The 17,311-nt window shown below is 44.4% G+C and overlaps 1 protein-coding gene across 3 annotated transcripts in view; it reads left to right on the forward strand.

Annotated features, from left to right (window-relative positions):
* The window catches only part of USP42 (ubiquitin specific peptidase 42), a 55,729-nt gene that overhangs the window by 29,048 nt on the left and 9,370 nt on the right, over positions 1-17,311 (forward strand). For all 3 annotated transcript variants that reach the window (XM_037995433.2, XM_037995431.2, XM_037995436.2), the window contains 10 exons: positions 3,311-3,413; positions 4,344-4,411; positions 5,126-5,196; positions 7,164-7,246; positions 8,304-8,415; positions 9,752-9,892; positions 10,390-10,490; positions 11,991-12,144; positions 13,806-14,525; positions 14,635-14,729. In XM_037995433.2, coding sequence (XP_037851361.2) covers positions 3,311-3,413; positions 4,344-4,411; positions 5,126-5,196; positions 7,164-7,246; positions 8,304-8,415; positions 9,752-9,892; positions 10,390-10,490; positions 11,991-12,144; positions 13,806-14,525; positions 14,635-14,729 — 1,648 coding nt within the window. The remainder of the gene's footprint in view (positions 1-3,310; positions 3,414-4,343; positions 4,412-5,125; positions 5,197-7,163; positions 7,247-8,303; positions 8,416-9,751; positions 9,893-10,389; positions 10,491-11,990; positions 12,145-13,805; positions 14,526-14,634; positions 14,730-17,311) is intronic.

A 17,311-nucleotide genomic window follows, 5' to 3' on the forward strand; every position in this document is an offset into this window, starting at 1 on the left:
TCGAGTAGCTGGGATCACAGGCATGCACCACTATGCCAGGCTAATTTTGTAGTTTTAGTACGGATGGGGTTTCTCCATGTTGGTCAGGCTGGTCTCGAACTCCTGACCTCAGGTGACCCACCTGCCTCCGCCTCCCAAAGTGCTGGGATTACAGGTGTGAGCCACCACGCCCGGCCTATTACCTAGTTATTCTTAATGTCCAACTGGTGAAAAACAGAACCCCTCGTGTATTAGAAAACAATTATATTTTGTCGTGCGTGGCTGTGTCTTTAATAACAAATTTTTAGTAAAGCATTTGCTATATAAACACATTTTGAAACTTCAAAGCAAAAGATGACAATATATTAAAGACTATTCAATGTAACAAATTTTAAACTATTAAAAATCAATATGTTAAAATAATTGGTAAGTTTTATAGTGTTTTTGCTGTGACACTTGGATTCTATGCTGAGTAATACTAATTCTGATATTGTCTCACAGGTTTTTGTAAACAGTTTTTAGTTTCAGTTTGGTGAATGAATATCATACTATATACAGTGACAGAAATTGTCAAAATAAAGTTAATTAGGCTACTCTGGACACACTGCCTGTGGATTAGCCCTGCTCTGCAAGCAGCAGTAAAAATAAATAAGAAATAAATAAGGTTAATTTCTCTTTTTTCTTTTGTTTTGTTTTGTTTTTTTTTTATTTTTGAGACGGAGTCTCACACTGTCGCCCAGGCTGGAGTGCAGTGGCGCGATCTCGGCTCACTGCAAGCTCCGCCTCCCGGGTTCACGCCATTCTCCTGCCTCAGCCTCCTGAGTAGCTGGGACTACAGGCGCCCGCCACCGCGCCTGGCTAATTTTTTGTATTTTTAGTAGAGACAAGGTTTCACTGTGGTCTCGATCTCCTGACCTTGTGATCCGCCCGCCTCGGCCTCCCAAAGTGCTGGGATTACAGGCGTGAGCCACCGCGCCCAGCCTGTTTTGTTTTTTTAAGTGAGACTCACTTAAAAAAGAGTGAGACTCACTTTTTTAAGTCTCACTATTTTGCCCAGGTGACTCTTGAACTCCTAGCTCAAGTGATCCTCCTGCTCCAGTTGAGTAGCTGGGATTACAGATGTGCACCACTGTGCCCAACTTAATTACAGTCTTAAAAGAATATATACTCAGAGCTTAGCAAATTTGTGGATAAATTTTACTTTTTTCTATTTAATTTTTAAATTTTAAGTGGACAGGTGCATGAAATTTTCTTACATACTTTCTGTGTATTTTTGCAGTACACTTTTACATCATGTTAATTAACTGAGTTGGAATAAAAAATGCATACAAACAAAACTATAACTCTTAATCTGGCATCTAACTGGGTAATTATAGGGATGTGAAATTACACAGTAACAAACTGTAATCTTTTTGCCTAGAAAGCCACTGAAGATTAAAGAGGTCTTATATTGGTCCTTGGCATTATTGATAGACCACAACAGACAAGCCAAAAACCTTTGAAATATTGTTGAAGCCTGGCAAAATTTAGCCAGGGAGGTTTGGATTGTTTATACATGTATGCATTCATTCATTCATTTATTCATTCATTTGAGACAGAGTCTTGCTCTGTCGCCCTGCCTGGAGTGCAGTGGCATGAGGCTCACTACAACCTCTGCCCCTCGGGTTCAAGTGATTCTCCTGCCTCAGCCTCCCAAGTAGCTGGGATTACAGGTGTGCACCACCACACCTGGCTAATTTTGTAGTTTTAGTGGAGACAAGGTTTCACCTTGTTGGCCAGGCTGGTCTTGAACTCCTGACCTCAGGTGATCCACCCACCTTGGCCTCCCGAAGTGCAGGGATTGCAGACATGAGCCACCGTGCCTGGCTATTTATACATATATTTATTTGTTTGTTTTTATTTATTTATTTTTGAGATGGAGTCTCGCTTTGTCGCCCAGGCTGGAGTACAGTGGTGCGATCTTGGCTCACTGCAACCTCCGCCTCCCGGGTTCCAGCGATTCTCCAGCGTCAGCCTCCTGAGTAGCTGGGACTACAGGTGTGTGCCATTGCGCCCAGCTAATTTTGTGTATTTTTAGTAGAGACGGAGTTCCACCATGTTAGCCAGGATGGCCTCGATATCCTGACCTCATGATTCACCCGCCTCTGCCTCCCAAAGTGCTGGGATTACAGGCGTGAGCCACCACTCCTGACCACATATATTTATTTTTATACATACTTATATAGCAGGCATGACTAACATTTTTAAACCTAGTCTTTTAAGAAAATGTCATTGCTGTGTGTGTGTGTGTGTGTGTGTATGTATGTGTGTGTATGTGTGTATCCACTGATACATGGTTAAATCATGAAGTTGTCAGGTTTGTAGGTCTAAACTGGTGGAGTGTTGGCAGTTTCATATGATTTAAGCTGGAACATTTTGTACCTTCATACACATGTAAAATTCAGTATATATGTTTTAGTGTGATATTGCTTATACTTTTGTGTTAATTTTTTATTATAATGTTAAGAATAATTTGGTCTTGTAGCTGTGTAATCAATTAGAAACAGGGCTGAAATGCTTCTCTGCACCTGCAAGTATAATTTCTTCTGTGGGTCATTGGGATAGAATTAGATAGGTTGGGATATTTATGTTTTGAATGGATTCTCTATTACAGAGATGCAGCACCAATTTAAAATCACCAACATAACATTTTGGACAAACTTGAGACAAAACAGCCAGTTTATTCAAGTGTCACTTTATTAACTTGCTAAAAACATGAGTCACTCTGTAGCTACTCTCTAGACTCTCAGAAACACTAGCTGCTGTGGACTTTTAATGGTGTAAAGCAGGGGTCCCTAACCCCTGGGCTGTGGACTGGTACCTGATGTGGCCTGTTGGGAACTGGGCCACACAGCAGGACGTGAGCAGCAGGTGAGCATTCCCACCTGAGCTCCGCCTCCTGTCACATCAGTGACCGCGTTAGATTCTCAGAGCAGCGCGAACCCTGTTGTGAACTGTGCATGCATGGGATCCAGGTTGCACGCTCCTTAGGAGAATCTCGTGCCTGATGATCTGAGCTGGAACAGTTTCATCCCAACCCCCTCTTTTGGTCTGTGGAAAAATTGTCTTCCTTGAAACCAGTCCCTGGTGCCGAAACGGTTGGGGATTCTGGTCTAAAGGGCCTGATCCTGCTTATAGCTTATGTTAGTGGCTTATGTTAGTGCTATTTCCTCATAAAATAAGTATTTGGGAGTTTTCCAACCAACATATTATTGTAAGATATATTTTGGGGGGTACAACTTAGGCTTATTATGTGTAATGATAAAACCTTGTCTTTACTGAAATTTTACAGGTATAGCTAGGCACTTCCGTTTTGGAAACCAAGAAGATGCCCATGAATTCCTTCAATACACTGTTGATGCTATGCAAAAAGCGTGTTTGAATGGCAGCAATAAGTAAGTACAACAAAGCGCCAGCCATTTCTTCATTTGGGATCTCCAGTTGTAATTTATTCTTATCAGAATTCATTTTCACCTTTTTTGTTGGAAGCACACAGAACTATGTTCACTTTACCTTTTGGCTTTGCTCTGCCTCTTCCTTAGGTGATGTGCATTAGTTTTAAATGGTTGAAATTTACAGATGTATCTTACTGTAACAGTTTGAGTTTGCTCAGTCATAGATGTCAGGAAATAAACATTGGTCTTGCAGCTGTTTAATTTCTGATTATCAGCAGACGTCTGCAAATCTCAAACTAGCTGCTTCTCCTTTTTAGTTGTGCCTGACGTATTCTTTTCTCTGCTGCTCTCCAACCTGTATTTATTTCCTGAACCCCCACCCCAATCAGTTACTGATTCCTGTACTTTATTCCTTAAAATCTAAACTCAAGAGGAAGAACGAGGAGATGGTTCGATAATGCATCCTAAGTCGCTTGGTGCTGTCTGAACACACCTGGTAGATCTCCCTCTGTATTCTCCCTGCCCCGGCACCACCGTGTCTAGGCCCTGATCATCCGGGTGGTGACAGACTTGGGTCAGAGGAAGACTCTGCCTTTTCCACCTCTGCTCCCTTTCCTCCCGCACAGGCCGCAGCCCCCGGAGGCTGCCGTCTTCCTGCTTCAGGACCAGACTCCTGCCTTGCTTCCCAAGTCCCTTCTTGACAGACACAGCTCCCACAGCTCTACCTCTCCTCCCACCACTCCCAGACCTCCCTGTGTTCTGGCCAGGCAGGGATGCTCTTGGGCTGCCACACGTGCCATCCTTTTATTTTCCATGGCTGTCCTGTTAGAATTCTTGATCTTTGTAAGCTCACATGTGTTTGAAATCTGGTCACAGCATCTGGAGTTTTTGCAAAGCTCCTCTCTCATGTCACTGTTCGATGTTTTTCAGATTGGACAGACACACCCAGGCCACCACTCTCGTTTGTCAGATATTTGGAGGATACCTAAGATCTAGAGGTAAGCTTTTGCTTATAAGTTGATAAAATGATACACGCATGTGGTTAAAAAATGGTAAAAGTAGGACAGTGTTAGTCCTGCTAGGAAGGAAGGAAAAGTACTTCTCTCCAGCCCAGATTCTCATTCCTTTTACCCAGAGGCAACCCCAGTGCCAGGTTGTAGTAAATCCTTCTGGTAGTTTCCTGTGCATGAACAAACTGGGAGCATACTGTGTGCACTGCTTCCATTTGTCTCTTCGTATTAGCAGTCTTTTACATTTCAGCACACAGGCCTGACGGCCTTTGACAGTTGCAGTAGTGTTCCTTTGATTTTAGTCCCCTGTCGATGGGGATTTAGGTTGTTTGTGTTTTGTTGTTCATGGAGCATCCGTACACATATGCTTTCTGTCTGGGTAAAAAGTATATATGTATGATGAATTCTTAGTATTCGAATTTCTGGATCACAGGGAGTATTATAAATTTTAATTCTGTCACCTTGTCCTTCTAAAAGATCATACCAGTTTTGATTCTAACCAATAGTATATGAGGGTCAAATTCATTACACTTTTCACCCATATTATGAGTAGTATTAATTTAAAACTTATTTTTGTTCAATTGATAGAAAAATTACAGGTAAAAAATTTTAAATTTCAAAATTGTATTTTGTCATTTCAATAGTTGATGTTGCTGTAATGATTATACTTTGCTCATCTTTTGCATTTTATTTTTATTTCAGTCAAATGTTTAAATTGCAAGGGCGTTTCAGATACTTTTGATCCATATCTTGATATAACATTGGAGATAAAGGTAAATTTCATAATTATGCGAGTAATTACATTTTTAAAATAAGTCATATAACTATAGTTCATTTGTAATTTAGACTACTTGTTAGAGAATATAAATTGAAAAATTCAATATGCTAAGATTTCATTTGGAGGGATTATTCAAGCTTTGTAGTAAGCATCATGAAAAAGCTTTTAAAAGTTTTTTTTATTACTCTTTGAATTTTCTTTTTCTTTTTCTTTTTCTTTGTCTTTTTCTTTCTTTCTTTTTTTGAGATGGAATCGCACTCTGTCACCCAGGCTGGAATACAGTGGCGTGATTTTGGCTCACTGCAACCTCTGCCTCCAGGGTTCAAGTGATTCTTTTGCCTCAGCCTCCCGAGTAGCTGGGACTATAGGCACACGCCACCATGCCTAGCTAATTTTTGTATTTTTAGTAGAGGTGGAGTTTTACCTATTGGCCAGGATGGTCTCGAACTCTTGACCTCGTGATCTGCCCACCTCCCAAAGTGCTGGGATTATAGTTATGAGCCAGTGTGCCCGGCCTGAATTTTCATTTAATATCTTAATAAAACTAGATTTTCTATATTAGCTAAATATAGATGGTTATTATTCCTTTTTTTTTTGAGACGGAGTCTTGCTTCAGCACCCAGGCTGGAGTGCAGTGGCGCAATATCAGCTCACTGCAACCTCCGCCTCCGGGGTTCAAGCATTTCCCCTGTCTCAACCTCCCGAGTAGCTGGGACTACAGCCACTGTGCCCAGCCTGCCTCTTGCATTTTCTGAATTCCTATTTTTTTTTTTTTGTTCTTGAGCTTGCATTTTTCTGGTTACAGATGTAATACATGCTTATGATAAAAATGAGTAACATTGCAGATATATGTAAAATGCTATCCCTCCGAATGCATTCTTTTTAATAGTTTGATATGTGCTGCTCCAGAATGTGCTGTTTACTTTTTATATAAACGGGATTGTGTCTGATGTCTGTCTGGCTACTCACTGTTTCATGTAATTCTGTTAGAGACCTTTCTGTGTGAGTGTGCTCTCTGGGCAGTGTGTGGTACAGTGAATGGATAGACTAATTCCTATGCCAAATTCCTTGCTGGTGGATATTTGGTTTCCTTCCAGTTTTATGCAGTTTTAAGTAATGCTGCGATGAGCATCGTCTGTGTTTTTGTTCACTTTAATCTGCTCATTTTTAATGGCAGGGGATATAATTTGGTGTTTAGATGTATAAAAGTGAACATCATACTACTAAAGGAAAATTTTCTTCTTCTTCTTCTTTTTTTTTCTTTTTTTGAGACAGAGTCTTGCTCTGTTGCCCAGGCTAGAGTGCAGTGGCTCGATCTCGGCTCACTGCAGCCTCCACCTCCTGGGGTCAAGCAATTCTCCTGCCTCAGCCTCCCAATTAGCTGGGACTACAGGCGCGTGCCACCATGCCCTGCTAATTTTTTGTATTTTTAGTAGAGACGGGGTTTCACCATGTTAGCTGGGATGGTCTCGATCTCCTGACCTCATGATCTGCCTGCCTCGGCCTCCCAAAGTGATGGGATTACAGGCGTGAGTAATCCCAGGCCTGGAAATTTTCTTTTTACATAAAACGTCTCATTTACTTTTATATCTTTGAGTCTTCTGTTCTTTCTTTTAAAAAATAAGGGGCATGGCTGGGGATGATGGCTCATACCTATAATCCTAACAGTTTGGGAGGTCAAGGTGGGAGGATCACTTGAGCCCAGGAGTTTGAGACCAGCCTGGGGAGTGTAGTGAGACCCCTGTCTCTACAAAAGAATGAAAATTTTAGCTGGGCATGGTGGCCATGCCTGTGGTCTTAGCTGCTCAGGAAGCTGAGGTGAGAGGATTGCTTGAGCCCAGGAGGTCGAGGCTGCAGTGAGCTGTAATTGTGCCACTGCACCCCAGCCTGGGCGGCAGAGCGAGACCCAGACACAAGTGGCGGTGTGTGGTGATGTGGTGCTTGTGCCTCTTCTCTTCCCAGGCTGCTCAGAGTGTTAACAAGGCGTTGGAGCAGTTTGTGAAGCCGGAACAGCTTGATGGAGAAAACTCATACAAGTGCAGCAAGTACGCTGGGTGATGACTTGGTTCTTGATGCTGGCTGCTCCAGTGGGGTTGGCTGGCAGGCTTGGTTGGAGTGAGTTTGGTGTGTCTAGGTTGCTTGAGTTTCTGATACCCTCTGGAAGACACTGGGTCCCTGTCGTCCAAAGGCCAGAGCCCAGAGTGTCTTGATGTGTGCATTTCTGCAAGACGCGCAGCTCCGTGCCCGTGAAAACCTGGGGCATGACACTGGGCAGATTTTTGTGGGAGGAGAGAGGTAAAACTGTCTTTGCTCCCCTGGCAGTGCTGCTTCAGGTATGGCTGGGCACCCCTGTCTGCCGAATAGCATTTTCTTTGACTTTCCTATGAGAAGAGGGCTGCTGTCGGGTGGGGAGTACTTTCTTCTGGGATAGCGAGGCTCCTTCTCTCTTAGGGAGGGTTCCCAGGGTTTGGGATAGCATTTGCTGGAAAACTCTAATTTTGATTATTCGTTAATATGTTTCCCCATGAAGTCAGGAGTGCCTATTTTAAGAATGCTCTTTCATATGTTTTTAAGTAGATTTCCACTTCGTGGTCAGGTAATATGAGTAATTTTTTTTATCAAATCTTCGAGACCAGAGGGATTTTGCCTTTGTTTTAAATTCTAAAGACATTTCTAATATTTATTTTTATTATTTTTGTTTCTGGTTAGGGCTTTCTTTTCATATAAGAATAATATTATTTTTAAATTAGATGAATTTAAGACATATTTTCACATAATTATACCAGTCTGAACATGTTCATTTTTCAGTTTCTTTTGAATTGAGAGAAAGTTGTGTTAACCTAATTTTAACATTAGTGGTGGCACATATGGCTTGGTTTTTCAGAATTGTCCTAACTTCCTTTCCCTTCACGCTAAGTAAGCAGTTCCCCCTATATTTTTAATGTTAATATTTACACTGTTGGTTGAAGGCTGGTGGTTCTCATCCACTGTCCTTTTTGGAACCTTAATGTGGAATGTTTGAGAATAATAACAAAGACCAAAATACCAAAAATTGTGTGTACATATTCGTCTCCTTAAACTTTTGTTTCTGTTTATTTCAAGGTGTAAAAAGATGGTTCCAGCTTCAAAGAGGTTCACTATCCATAGATCCTCTAACGTTCTCACACTTTCTCTGAAACGTTTTGCAAATTTTACTGGTGGAAAAATTGCTAAGGTATGTGGATGATGTCATTGATCATCTTTTGTGTCGAGCCTTTCGAGGCTTACGTGTCTGTAGCTATTAAGGATTAAGGACTTGACTTTCTCATGACAAAATTGTTAACTATTACCTACATTTGGGCTTCATTGTCCATTTTGTTGGTATCCATGGTTATGAGGGATACAGGGAGAGCCTGTATAATCTGAAATCCAAAGAGGACTTCCTGCTAGACCCTGCCACCTTTTCACCAGAGTTCATTTTGTCTTGTGCGTTTGTTTTCTGATTGGTAGTACACTGAATTTTCCATTTTCTTCCCACTTTCTGAAGATTGAAAGTGGTCAAAAACTAAATAACGTGCAAGAGAAATAAACTATCCATTCCCGAATTATTAAAATGAAATAATTGGCCGAGTGTGGTGGCTCATATCTGTAATGCCAGCACTTTAGAGGGCCTAGTCAGGCATATCACTTGAAGCCGGGAGTTTGAGACCACTCTGGCCAACGTGGCAAAGCCCTTTTCTACTAAAAATACTAAAATTAGCTGGGTGTGGTGGCAGGCACTTGTAATCCCAGCTACTCGGGAGGCTGAGGCAGGAGAATCCCTTGAACCTAGGAGGCAGAGGTTGCAGTGAGCCGAGATTGTGCCACTGCACTCCAGCCTGGGCTATAGTCAGATTCTGTCTCAAAAAAAAAAAAAAAAAAAAAGTAATGATTAATGTTGAGAGTTGTCATTTTGTTACTTTGTCCTTTGATGGATTTGAAGAATTCACTTAATGTAGATCCTGACTTGTTAAAAGAAAATAATAAATGCAGCAGGATTACCTTAAATACACTTAGATTCAGCTATCATCCCGGTTAACTATGCCCTTTCGAAGGTGGCTAGCCCAGGCGCAGAGACTCACACCTGTAATTCTAGCACTTTGGGACGCCAAGGCAGGTGGATCACGAGGTCGGGAGTTCAAGACCAGCCTGGCCAAGATGGTGAAACCCTGTCTCTACTAAAAATACAAAAATTAGCTGGGCGTGGTAGTGCACCTGTAATCCAAGCTACTCGGGAGACTGAGGCAGGACAATCACTTGAACCCGGGAGGTGGGGCTTCCAGTGAGCCGAGATCATGCCTCTGCACTCCAGCCTGGGTGATAGAGTGGCACGCCATCTCAGAAAAAAAAGAAAAAAAAAAAAAGTGGCTAAATGCATTAGGTTTTTAAAATGCATTAGGTTTTTGCTAGAACATCACAGGACTCAGGTGTTCTGTGCGTCTTCCCTCCTAGGGAGCTCTAAATACCCTCTACCTGAATATGTGGAATGATGTGCCCTCAGAAATGTTTCTCCTTTTTCCATTTCTGTTTAGGATGTGAAATATCCTGAGTATCTTGATATTCGGCCATATATGTCTCAACCCAACGGAGAGCCGATTGTTTACGTCTTGTATGCAGTGCTGGTCCACACTGGTTTTAATTGCCATGCTGGCCATTACTTCTGCTACATAAAAGTAAGCTGTGCACATTTGCTATTAACTATTGTTACATACATGCTGTAAGACAGCAGTAGCATTCTTGAGGTAGGGAGAGGTGGAACTTTTACAGTTAAAATGTGAATACCCATTGTAAAAATACTTATCTTGACCAGGTGCAGTGGCTTACTCCTGTAATCCCTGCACTTTGGGAGACTGAGGCTGGGGGATCACTTGAGGTCAGGAGTTGGAGACCAACCTGGCCAACATGGTGAAACCCCACCTGTATTAAAAATACAAACAATTATCGGGGTGTGGTGGCACCTGCCAGTAATCCCAGCTGCTCCGGAGGCTGAGGCAGGAGAATTGCTTGAACCCAGGAGGGGGAGATTGCAAGGTCACGCCACTACACCCCAGCCTAGGTGACAGAGTGACACTCCGTCTCAAAAAAAATAAAAAGAAAAAAAAATTGCTCTTGACTGTGTTCTACATTTAATTAAATCTAATCTCTATCTTTTATTGGCCCTCATTTACAGGCTAGCAATGGCCTCTGGTATCAAATGAATGACTCCATTGTATCTACCAGTGATATTAGATCGGTACTCAGCCAACAAGCCTATGTGCTCTTTTATATCAGGTATTGTCATGAAAACAAACTGCCAAATTTTCTGGTATGTTATTTTTTCTTGTCTTATCAACATATTTAAATTCAATATTCAGTGTGGTTTTTTTTTAAAAAAAAAAAAAACAAAACCCAGCAGCTTAAAGATCACTTCTAGCCTGGGCATGGCGCCTCATGCCTATAATCCTAGCACTTTGGGCGGCCGAGATAAGAGCACTTGAGCCCAGGAGTTCAAGGCCGACCAGCCTGGGCAACATAGTGAGGCCACATCTCTACAAAATACGAAAAAATTAGCCAGGTGTGGTGGTGTGGGCCTGTGGTCTCATCTGCTCGGGAAGTTGAGGTGGGAGGATCACTTGAGCCTGGGGAAGCTGAGTCTGCAGTAAGCCGTGATTGAGCCACTGCATTCCAGCCTGAGTGACAGAGCAAGACTCTGTCTCAGAAAAACAACAAAAACCATCAACTCTGCCATGTGCTTGGAGAGTAAGAAAGGTAGCGTCTGAGCAGGATGATGAGTTTGCTCCGCATCGCACTCTGTGGCCGTGAGCACTGAAGGTGCAGCTGCAGGGAGAGGTGGTAGCTGAGGAGGGTGGGCTTCTGCAGGCAGCAATGGAGTGGACCAGGAGCCACAGGACAGTGAGTGGAGACCTCGGAAAGGGGCCTCTGAGCACCTGGCATGGTCACAGCCAGCACCTCCCAACCTGGAGCATAGATCAGTTGCCTTCCAGGCCAAGGCCAGGGCCCGTGCCCAGCTCTGTCCTGTTGTGGCTGCATATACTTTTCACTCACTCACTCACTCCGTTTTTGGAAAAAATGTTTGATAGCTGAAAGTTAAGAATATCCTCAAATGTGTAACTGGCAGAATGCTCATGTCTGCATGTTGAAATATTAAACACTGGCGTTGGATCCCAGCAGTTGGGCTGAAGCACAGATGACAATCAGAGGAGGCCTCAGGCCAAGATGAGGGGTAGGATTTTGTTTCTGACTTTTTTGGACACTATAGATATTCTACAGTGGCATATATTTATAATTAGAAAAATATAAGCCTGGGCAACAAAGTAAGACCCCATCTCTACAGAAAATAAAAAAATTAGCCAGGTGTGGTGGTGCATGTCTGTGGTCCCAGCTACTCAGGAGGCTGAGGCAGGAGGGCAAGGCTGCAGTGAGCGATAACTGTTCCACTGCAGTCCAGCCTGGGCAACATAGCAAGACCCTGTCTCAAAAAAAGGAAAATATAAATAAACAGAAAAGAAATACCTTTCAGATGAAACAGCATCTTCAGAATACACAGTCTAAAAAGCCTCATTTACCCAGTTATCCTTGTTGTCTCCTGATCTCAGTGCCTGACATTAGCCTGAAGGAGAGGATGTGTATAGCTCCATACGGTGTAGCATAAACATGCTATGTTTTTCATCAGTTTTCTGCCTGAGGGGTTAAATGCTGTTGAATTTATAAATGAATCTCTCCTAAGGAGGTATCCTGTGTCACCCTAAGTATCACTCTCCTTGTCTCCAGGTCTCATGATGTGAAAAATGGAGGTGAACTTACTCATCCCACCCATAGCCCCGGCCAGTCCTCTCCCCGCCCCGTCATCAGTCAGCGGGTTGTCACCAACAAACAGGCTGCGCCAGGGTTTATCGGACCACAGCTTCCCTCTCACATGATAAAGGTAACAGTCCATAGGGAGAATAATGTTTTTATGTTAATTTTTAAAATGTAACTTCAGACTCTCAAGTTCAGTTGTAGTGATTCTGTGTCCTCAAATACATCTAAATGTCTTCTCACAGTTTAATCAAACCCTCTTATACAGTATTTCAAATATACGGAAAACAGCAGGGTGCAGTGGCTCACGCTTGTAATCCCAGCACTTTGGGAGGCCGAGACAGGTGGATCACTTGAGCTCAGTAGTTTGAGACCAGCCTGGGCAACAGGGTGAAACCCCGTCTCCACAAAAACTACAAAAATCAGCGGATATGGTGGTGTGTGCTGTGGTCCCAGCTGCTCGGGAGGCTGAGGCAGGAGGATTACTTGAGCCCAGGAGGCAGAGGTTGCAGTGAGCTGAGATTGCACCACTGCATTCCAGCCTGGGCAACAGAGTGAGACCCTGTCTCCAAAAGAACCCTCCGAAAAAACAAAAACCCCAAAATATACAGCAAACCGCACCAGTGGGGAGGAAAGAGGAAAAGCTGGGTGTCAGCATCCTTACATTCTAGGTCCCCTCTGGACTTCCATTCTTAATTCCTCTTGGACTCCAGGAAAGCGATCTGTTTACAACAACACGTTTGTTAGGTCCACTTAGTCGTTTCAGGGGTGTGGTGTTTCTGGCTGCTGTCCCCCTGGGTTTGATTTTACTCCCTGTTGGTCCCGTCAGGGCGAACAGTAGTGAGCTAGTGTCACAGGGAACACAGAATTCCAGAGTGGGGGCGTCATCTGGGCTGTGGCATCTTCACAGCTTTTCGGCTTGAGTTTGTTTTGGATGATCACATACACTGTCTAGCTGTGTGCTTTATTTTATGGACATCAGGCAGTATTTGAGGTATAACAGAGTCACACATCAAATGCCCAGCGGGCTCCCCTATTGGGCTCTGCTCCAGAGTGACCTCAGGACTCTGGCAAACAGGAGGGCATGTGCCCTGTAGGAAGGGGTGGTTGGCATTGCTTTTCCAGACTGTTTTTGTTTTTACCATGAAGCTTTCCAGTGTTAAGATGGCAGCTAATTCAGGTATTTGAGAAGGCACCGTGAAGGCCACACATGATCTGTTCACTGGTGTTCAGGCCCGTGCCTCCATGGGGATGCAGCAGCCATGGTGGGAACCTGCAGCGAATGTATTACTGCATGAGGAGAATGTGGAGACATTGGGGGGCAGTGGTGGGGGTCATGGCTGAGCGAGCAGCGGCTGAAGCAGCCCCTACTCTCTGCCCATGTGACCGTCTCCTTTGCTCCGAGGCCAGGGTGATTCCTCCTTCCTGGCACTCTGCAGCGGTGAGCTCCCAGGAAACCCAACCAGGGAGCAAGTATGTGACTCCATGCCACAGGCCTGCTGATTTCGATCAGATCTGGAACAGAAAGAGTTTGGTCTGAGGATTGTATCCTGTGAAACATGTATGTCCTGTTTGTTGATTTATTGCCAGAAAACTAGGGCCTATGGAAAGTATGCGTGGGTAGGAGGGATTGAGAAAAACAGAGAACATTTCTAGGTGTATGAAACTTGTTAGTCCTGAAAAAAAAAAAAAAAAGCAAAATGGGAAGGACCCATTAGCCAAAATGGGTTGTGTTTCTGTGACCATGTTTCTGGAGCTCTGACTGGCTGGTGCTTTTCTTACTTCCAGAATCCACCTCACTTAAATGGGACTGGACCATTGAAAGACACACCAAGCAGTTCCATGTCAAGTCCTAACGGGAATTCCAGTGTCAACAGGGCTAGTCCTGTTAATGCTTCAGCTTCTGTCCAAAACTGGTCAGTTAATAGGTCTTCAGTGATCCCAGAACATCCTAAGAAACAAAAAATTACAATCAGTATTCACAACAAGTTGCCTGTTCGCCAGTGTCAGTCTCAGCCTAACCTTCATAGCAATTCTTTGGAGAACGCTACCAAGCCCGTTCCCTCTTCTACCATTACCAATTCTGCAGTACAGTCTACCTCGAACGCATCTACGATGTCAGTTTCTAGTAAAGTAACAAAACCGATCCCCCGCAGCGAATCCTGTTCCCAGCCCGTGATGAATGGCAAATCCAAGCTGAACTCCAGCCTGCTGGTACCCTATGGCGCCGAGTCCTCTGAGGACTCTGACGAGGAGTCGAAGGGGCTGGGCAAGGAGAATGGGATTGGTACGATTGCGAGCTCCCACTCTCCCGGCCGAGATGCTGAAGATGAGGAGGCCGCTCCGCACGAGATCCAAGAACCCATGACCCTAAACGGTGCTAATAGTGCAGACAGCGACAGTGACCCAAAAGAAAACGGCCTGCCGCCCGATGGTGCCAGCTGCCAAGGCCAGCCTGCCCTGCACTCAGAAAATCCCTTTGCTAAGGCAAACGGTCTTCCTGGAAAGGTGAGTGTGCGTCGGGGTCTTCAGCCTCGTTCGTGGCGATTCCCTTGGCTGGATTTCAGGTGGCATGGAGCTGGCGACTGAAGCTGAAATATTTTTGTTTCTATTGCAGTTGATGCCTGCTCCTTTGCCGTCTCTCCCAGAAGACAAAATCTTAGAGACCTTCAAGCTTAGCAACAAACTGAAAGGCTCGACAGATGAAATGAGGTAACGCAAGAGTAAATCTGAGGCACGTGTGGCAGCATAGTGGGAAATCCAGTGGCCTGCAGATGTGTCAGTATAGGAATGCTGTAGAAATTTTATAGTGAATGTTTTGAATCCTAGAATGATTTGAATTATAACGTATAGGATTTATTAACTTGCCTTTTAGAAGAGTAAAGAAAAAATGTGGCATACAGGACCGAGTCCACAGAAACTTAATGTACTCACCATGCTATTTCTCCTCCTGCGTGGCCACCTCTCTCTGGTTAGCAGTGTTACTGGCACGCCTTCAAGCGCCATCTCATTTCATCTTTCTCATGAAGAGTGATTATGGGAGGGTGTGCTGAGGGTCTAGGCCAGGACTCTCAGTCCTGTCAAGGAGCACATACAGTCAACCGTCCATTCACAACAGGGATGCAATCTGAGAAATGCATCGTTTGGGGATGTGGTTGTCATGTCAGCACCACAGTGTGTCACACAGACCGAGATGGTGTGGCCTGCTGCTCCTGGGCCACAAACCTGCACAGCCTGTGACCGCACTGGATCCTGTAGGCAGCTGTAACACAGTGGTATTTGTGTTTCTAAACATAGAAAACGGACAGTAAAAATACGGTATAAAAGGAAAACTGGCACACCCGTACAGGGCACTTACCATGAATGGAGCTGGCAAGACTGGAGGGTGCTGTGGGTGAGCCAGTGAGTGAGCGAGTGCTGAGTGAATGTGGAGGCCTGGGACTGTACCCTGCTGTAGACTCTAGAAACTGCACACTTTGGCTACACTCAATTTGTTTAAAAAATTGATTTCTTCAGTAGTAAACACACCTTTGCTTACTGTAAATTTGTTACTTTATAAACTTTTAAACTGTTTGACTCTTTTGTAATAATACTTAGCTTAAAACACAAACAGTATACAGCTGTACAAAAATAACTTCTTTGCTTGTTTGTTTGAGACGGAGTCTCGGAGTCTCGCTCTGTCACCAGGCTGGAGTGCAGTGGTGCGATCTCAGCTCACTGCAGCCTCCGCCTCCCAGGTTCAAGCAATTCTCCTGCCTCAGCCTCCCGAGTAGCGGGGACTACAGGCATGCACCACCACGCCCAGCTACAAGAATAGGTTCTTTATATCCATATTGATAAGCTTTTTTCTACTTGTAAATTTTAAAACTTTTTTTTTTTTTTTTTGAGACAGAGTCTCGCTCTGTGCCCCAGGCTGGAGTGCAGTGTCGCGATCTCGGCTCACTGCAAGCTCCGCCTCCCGGGTTCATGCCATTCTCCTGCCTCAGCCTCCCGAGTAGCTGGGACTACAGGCGCCTGCCACCGCTCCTGGCTAATTTTTTGTATTTTTAATCGAGACGGGGTTTCACCGTGTTCTCGATCTCCTGACCTTGTGATCCGTCTGCCTCGGCCTCCCAAAGTGCTGGGATTACAGGCGTGAGCCACCGCGCCTGGCCAATTTTAAAACTTTTTTGTGAAGACACAAACACACACATTAGCCCAGGGTCACAGGATCAGTGTCATCCGTATCACTGACTTCTACCTCCACATCCTGCCCTACGGGAAGGTCTCGAGGGGCAGTAACAGCCATGGAGCTGTCATCTCCTGTGACAACAATGCCTTCTCCTGGAGACCTCCTGAAGGACCTGCCTGAGGCTGTTTTACAGTTACCTTATGTTTTGTAAGAAAAAAGAGCACACACTAAGATAATCATAAAAAGTACAGTTAGTAAGTACATAAGCCAGTAACAGTCATTTTTTTTTGTTTTTGTTTTTGAAATGGAGTCTGTCTCTGTCGCACAGGCTGGAGTGCGGTGGTGAGATCTCGGCTCACTGCAGCCTCCGCCTCCCGGGTTCAAGCGATTCTCCTGACTCAGCCTCCTGAGTAGCTGGGATTACAGGCATGCACGAACCCACCCAGCTAATTTTTTTTTTGTACTTATCCACCGGACGTAGCCTCCCAAAGTGTGGGGATTCCAGGCGTGAGCCACCGCACCCGGCCAGCAGAGCCATTTATTACCATTATCATCTATTACGTACTAATTGTATGTGCTAGACTTTCATGGGACTGGCAGTGCACTGGGTTTGTTTGCACCAGCATCACCACACGAGTCATGTGTTGCCCTTGGACTGTTACAGTGATGGGAGTTTTCAGCTCTGTTGTGATCTTACGGACCGCCGTCACTAGGATGTTAGGACAGTTAGGGTGACCGCCGTCACTAGGATGTTAGGACAGTTAGGGTGACCACCGTCACTAGGATGTTAGGACAGTTAGGGTGACCGCCATCACTAGGATGTTAGTTAGGGTGACAGGGAGTTTTCAGCTCTGTTGTGATCTTACGGACCGCCATCACATGTGGGCCGTTGTTGACCTTATGTATGGGGTATGTGACTATACTTCATAAAGGCCCCTCGAGGATTCTGAAATTATAGATAATAAAACCTGCCCCACAATATTTTAAAAATCATGTAATGTTAGTCGAGAATGTAAACGTAACGTTAATCCAGAGTAAGAGGAAAGGAACTTGTCATGCAGTGACAGTGCTTCACGTGGAGATCCCGGCAGGATGGCCCTGTGGCGAGAGCCTGTGTGCGAGC

This window comes from Chlorocebus sabaeus, chromosome 28, assembly GCF_047675955.1.
Source record: "Chlorocebus sabaeus isolate Y175 chromosome 28, mChlSab1.0.hap1, whole genome shotgun sequence".
Taxonomy (NCBI): domain Eukaryota; kingdom Metazoa; phylum Chordata; class Mammalia; order Primates; family Cercopithecidae; genus Chlorocebus; species Chlorocebus sabaeus.